Source organism: Enhydra lutris, unplaced genomic scaffold (assembly GCF_002288905.1).
Source record: "Enhydra lutris kenyoni isolate GAN:26980312 unplaced genomic scaffold, ASM228890v2 scaffoldscaffold31, whole genome shotgun sequence".
Taxonomy (NCBI): domain Eukaryota; kingdom Metazoa; phylum Chordata; class Mammalia; order Carnivora; family Mustelidae; genus Enhydra; species Enhydra lutris.
Window position 1 is genome coordinate 11,162,732 of NW_019154115.1, and position 6,000 is coordinate 11,168,731.

General features: G+C 43.7%; 1 protein-coding gene across 3 annotated transcripts in view; it reads left to right on the forward strand.

The window, feature by feature from the left end:
* The window catches only part of LOC111153175 (myocardial zonula adherens protein), an 89,041-nt gene that overhangs the window by 64,324 nt on the left and 18,717 nt on the right, over nt 1-6,000 (forward strand). For 2 of the 3 annotated variants that reach the window (XM_022512004.1, XM_022512005.1), the window contains exon 11: nt 2,491-2,574. The exons of the other annotated variant lie outside the window; for it this stretch is intronic. In XM_022512004.1, coding sequence (XP_022367712.1) covers nt 2,491-2,574 — 84 coding nt within the window. The remainder of the gene's footprint in view (nt 1-2,490; nt 2,575-6,000) is intronic. 3 annotated transcript variants of the gene reach the window in all.

Consider the following 6,000-nt stretch of genomic DNA (forward strand, 5'->3'; position numbering starts at 1 on the left):
TTCAGTTTTCCCTTTCTTGGGGGCTGGCGTGGGGAGGAAGCACACTTCCTGGTGCTGTGCGATTTACTCTGTCTTCATGTCTTATTGACCCCCTTTGGGTGATGCTGAGGCCGATCACGGGCTCAGATGGGGACAGCCCAAAACGCAGTTGTAAATTTCTTCCTTAGCTTTGCCTCTGACTGGTTCATCTGTTAATTCATCTAATACAATGAGCCACTTACTTCCTAGGGATTGCACAATGGTGATTTTCTACATCTATCATCCTTTCCCCATTTATTCACTGGTATTCTTCTGAAAAATAAAACTCTTTCCCTCATTACCTAGGACTTCTTAGTAATCTCAAAATGCAGTTTGTACAAGAAAGGCAGGCCACATGCCTTTAAGTCTGCCTCTAAGTTGCCAAGTTTCAAGAAGTTGGTTCCCTAGTCATTCCCTAGTCATTGCTGTTGGTTTTGGTTTTTGAAGAATCATAATATACTCAGGGTTTTAAAAACCTATTTATTCCAAGTGTTTTACTCAATTACATTCATTATTCTTTTTGATGCTAAATTGTCGTAATCCTTAGCCCAAGGGAGACAATTCATGCATTTGTTTTCAGGCATAAGGTGTCTTGGGTTCCCCTAGAAAATTTTACCCCTTGGAATGAGCTGTTCCTCGAAGATGACCCGTGTTTGATTGGTGAGGGTTAGTATTTCGATGCCACAATCTGGATACGTTATGTGTTTATTGTTAAAATTTCTAAGTTTCCTCAGTGGACAGAATTAAGAAATGCATACTTAACAGAGGAAAATAAAATATTACTTATGAGTTCATATTAATATTTTCATTTCAAACTTAACAAAACTTTTTTTTATTTCTTTGATTTCACACTTGTATTTCCTTCTTTTACACTAAAAACCTTGGTTCCAAACATTATTATACTGCAGTATCTCAAATAGTTTCAAAACAACACAAAACAACAATACCAACATTATTACCAACAGTTTTCCTAGTGAATAAAAGATTTCTTTGCAGTTCTGTTTTTAGAATACAGCCCACTAAAAACAGAGTCAAATTAGCTTGTTCAAACAACACTTGAGTTCTTTTCACCAACTGGATATATAGTTGAGCTCCTTTATTTTGATGCGTTTTCAAGTTTTCAGGTTCGCTTTTTTTTTCTTTTTGGTTTAGATTTATTTTTTGAATCTGTAAAATGTGCTTCCAAAATTAAATGTAGGTAACAAGGTATTACCAAAAAGTCTTTTCTTCTGCCTCTAATTTCCTTCTTTCCCTATTGGCAACTATTTCTTAATAATTAAGGTTTCTTTTACCTTTGCAGAATTTCTTTTTGCAAGTGTATATGCATTCCGATGGCCTCCTCTGTTTTACACTAAAGCTTGCGTACCACGTATTTCTTATGAAACACCTTATCTGCTCTAGAGATCTTCGCAGTCATCCGTTGTCATCATGAACCATGGTTTATTTAACCAACCACTTATTGATTGATGGAGTTCTGTTTTCTTTGTGTCTTGTAAAAGCCCAAAATCCTTTGTCCAGGTCATTTTGTAGTTTAGCCAATGTGTCTTTGGGGATCTATTTCTAGGAATGGGATTGCTGGGTCAAAGGGCAATGTGATTGTACTTTTGTCTTTTCCTAGCTCTGGCTAGATTCACTTCTAAATGGGGATTGTGTGTCATTTTGCACTGAGACAGATTTTTTTTTAAAAGATTTTGCAAATGCACAAATTGAATATACCAGGTTGTTGGGAAATTAGTGTGTTCTTCCAAATCACCAGTTACTGACTGAACCCACACACTGTTCCCATGATTGTCTGTTGTCTACGGCATAGCCTGGAATGGGGCACCCCGGTTCCTGCTCTTAGGGCATCTGTAGTTTGTCTGTGGAACATGACATGAATGAAAAGCAGAGTTAGAGTAGCTAACATAGACCACGTTGTAAAAACAAAGGCGAATGCCCAGCTCGAGTCTCTGTCTTTGTCCCAAGCCACGTGAGTCTTGGATCCTCTCAATTCCATTTGCACTTTTAGTGACAGTGACCCTGCTCCCAGACCACAACTTCTGACACCCGACTGAATGAATCTACTAACAGGAATAACAGCGTTGAATGTCTGAAATGCGGGCTGACTCTTGAATTTAAGCTGAGTATTTTATCTGTGTGTGTGTGTGTGTGTGTGTGTGTGTGTGTGTGTACACACTCCCAGAGCACACTCTCCGGCCCATACATGGGATGTTAATAAGGGTTACACAGCAAAATCAGTGTGGAAACGTCAGGTCAAACAAACCTAATGGGGGCGCGACTCCAAAATCATGTGGCCACCAAACCCTCTGTTCCAGGGAGCGTCTTGTGTTAACACTGTTCCTTGAGACACAGAGAACCGAAGGGTGGGTTCTAATTGGAGGACAACCAAAGACGTCTCTTCCGGTTGATTAACTTGTACGTCTACAGTTGTGTGTGGTTTTCATTAACAGTTCTTCATTTGTTTCTTTCTAGATTGAATCGTTGAAGAAGAAGGTGCAGCAGAAACAGCTCTTAATATTGCAGCTTTTGGAAAAGATCTCTTTCTTAGAAGGAGAGGTAAGAAGCAGTGTTTAAGTTGGTGTCTTCTCTACCATTAAATTTTATGTTGCCGAGCCTACCGCCGACACTTAATTAAAAATATGGCTATTTCCTGGCCTTATAAAATTGATTGAAGGTTAACTGCCGGCACTGAAAATGGGATTCTGACAGCTAGTTTTTCTTTACCCCCAACTCTCCTCATCCCAGCCTGCTGCCCACCTCTGCTTTTTGGCTTTCATTTTTCTTGTTCCAGAATTTTCTTAGCGAGGTTGATAAGCTGTTGAGTAACACTGACAATTTCCCGCATGTATGTAGGGCTTTATAACTTGGGAGGTATTTTCACGGACATTCCTCGTGTGGTTTTCTCAGCAACTTTAAGAAAGGCAAGACAAGGATCGTTGTCTTTATATTAACAAATGTTTCAAAAGGAGGCACAGGCAAAAAAAAAAAAAAAAAAAGTAAATAAAGAATAGGAGGCCCAGAGGAGGCAGGTGGCTGTGCTCATGATCCCCCAGCTTGGGTAAGGCCGGAACCAGGCTGAGAGGGTTCTGACTCCACTTCTCTGTGACACTGAGTCAACAGGTTTGGAGGTGACTCGCTTTCACCTGAAACTTTGAAGATATTTAATTTTCCTGGCTTTCTGGTTTTCTTGAAAGTCATTTTGAAGATTTGGTGTAGGTTCCAGAAAAGGAAATTATGGAGCTGGAAGAATCATAAGAGCTTAGGTATTAATGGAAGCAGAAGCCAAAATCCATTCGTGCTGAAGGCTCTTCATTAAGAGCTTGGCATTGAGCCCCTTCCTTCTGAGCCTCATGAATCTCTCCTTGTCTGTGCACCTCAACGTAGTTCTTCCCTGAGGAAGACAGCTCGGGAGATAGTGAGGAAGGATGGAGACAGGACAGAGACGACATTGGTGAAGCAGCTGGTGTCGCTGGGCGCTATTAATTGCTTTCCACATCCTTTGTATAACTCGGAGGCTAAGAGTGGAATCAGACTTGCCCAAGTTTGAACCCTGGATCTGCCTCTTACTAGCTGGGTGACACTGGGGAGGTTTTTTAGAATCACAGAACGAGGATGGTAGGTGCACCTGCAGGTGTGTCACGGTGCAGCGAGAGTGCAGAGAAAATGCCTGGCATGTTTCTTAAGAGGCATTTCTAGGAATTAGATTGTATCTCTCCCATTTTATAGGCGGGGAGACTGAGGTTCAGGGGCATGAAGGAGCCTGGTCAACGTGATGGTAGAAATGGATAAGCCTGAATTCAAAGCCTGAACTCTTAATTGCCATGTTTGTGGGAAGAGTGAACCGCCTTTTCATTTGCTCTGTGTTTGGGGAGCTGCCTATAAAAGTCATGGCTCACAGGGACCTGGTGCTAGATTCAAGCTCAAGGGTCTTGTTGTCGGCACAGCCGAGTAAATGGGCACTTGCCCGGTCCCCCTCCTCCCTTCCCCTCCGTGGTCCCTGGGTGCAGCTCCAGCCTTACAAATGGACGTTTCTAAGAATGTCCTCCCAAATCAGAACAACCCGTGGGAGGAATCACACCTTCTTCCCCAGTGAGATCAGAGAGGGGGTGTCCTTGTGGGAGCCTGTGGGTCCAGGACAGATGAAGGAGGTGCTGACAGGAGAGGCAGTGTCCACCAGCCCTCTCCCTCCCCCGGCTCTGCCCCTCAGGACAGCTCTTCTGCAGTAGATTATGAAAGCGCGAGGGGATCCTATGTGTAGAGAACATTCCACATGGAGGTTTGTTTAATGCTTGAGTTCTGAAACTCCTCTCTTGCCCGGACCCTGAGATGTGGATATCAGTCCACAGAGTAGATCTGGTGAGTGATCCCAGGAAGCCCCAGTAGAGGAGGGGTGGGGGGTGAGTCAGGAAGAGGATGGTGTCTTGCTGAGGAGGCTGCCACTGTGGGCAGCTGCAGCTCACTCACGTTGGGGGACTCCGGGAGACGTGACGTACTGGCCTCGGAGTTGTCCTTAGCTAAAGGTCAGAGAGCTGGGCATTGATCCACTAACACCCATCTGCCATCAGTTGAGGCCTTGCTCCTGGGGGATGCGGCAGCTATGGCCTGCCCTCAGAGCCGGGTACAGCCTGGTGGTTAGAAGAAACCCCCAGGCAGAGAGTCACAAGTGGCAGGTCAGGCAGTGGTGAGTGTCCAGAGGGTATGGGCGGGGCCAGCAGCGTCTGTGGTGTGCGTCCAGTAAGCAAGACTTTGAGAACCAGTTTTCCTTGAGCACTTAAATCCTGATTATAAATTTGTTTGATTGAATTCCCATAAGCTCTTTAAATCCCACTATGAACACACGTAGTATGGCCGATTCGTTTTGATCACTTCCTACGTCCACTTAAACAGCAGATGAAACACACACAAAATAAGGTACATAATGACAAGATTTAATAATATATTTATACTTTAACTTACTGTAAAATATGAACTATCTTGGGTATAGTTTATTTCTTCATTGTTTCTGTTCTTATTTTTTGTATCTTGCCAAAGCTGTTTTACTTATGCCCCTGTGTTCTCAGAGTTGACATCACTGTAACACTTTCCAGACAGGAGCAGGGAACTTTCAGATCCAAAGGTGACAGAACAGCTTTTCTGAAAGGTCAGAGGGTGCTGATTCTTGGGGGAGGGGGGGAGTGCCCTCAGAATGAGGTGGCTTCAAGGTGACTCAAAGTCAGGACCCCTTATCATGATGCATTGACCAAGCTGTCAGAACTATTAAGAACTTACGTATTCCTTATTAATATTTTACTCTACCTTGTTGGGCCAGGTAGAGATTTCACCTTCTGGGAGATGAGAGGTTGAGCTCGAGTACTTGGCTTTCCTCTTTAGGCTGCCCGACTAGTTTATCATGGTATAAACACACTGCTGATTGCTGGTTCCTTGTTAACTGTGTGTGGCCACTAACGGCAGTAGATCTCTGCCATTCTTTCCTCCTGGTTGTTGTAGGATCACCAACGCCAAGCAGTCCTTCAGTGGGCCCTAAGGTCCTGGGACGACCTGACTTATAATTCCTTTTGTTAGTCTTTCTTACGTGACACAGAAAGTTTATAAACATACATACAATTAATACTCTATAAAAGAAATATCACCTTATATGTTAAGGCTTCCTAGTTTTAAAAATCAACATAAATTGTGACCTAGCATTTTATGGTCACCCTTCTTTCCTATTAAAAGTATCTTCAGGGGGGGCGCCTGGGTGGCTCAGCGGGTTAAGCCTCTGCCTTCGCCTCAGGTCATGATCCCAGGTCCTGGGTTCGAGCCCCACATCAGGCTTTCTGCTCAGCAGGGAGCCTGCTTCCTCCTCTCTCTCTGCCTGCCTCTCTGCTTACTTGTGATTTCTCTCTGTCAAATAAATAAATAAAAACTTAAAAAAAGTATCTTCAGGGGGGCGCCTGGGTGGCTCAGCGGGTTAAGCCTCTGCCTTCGCCTCAGGTCATGATC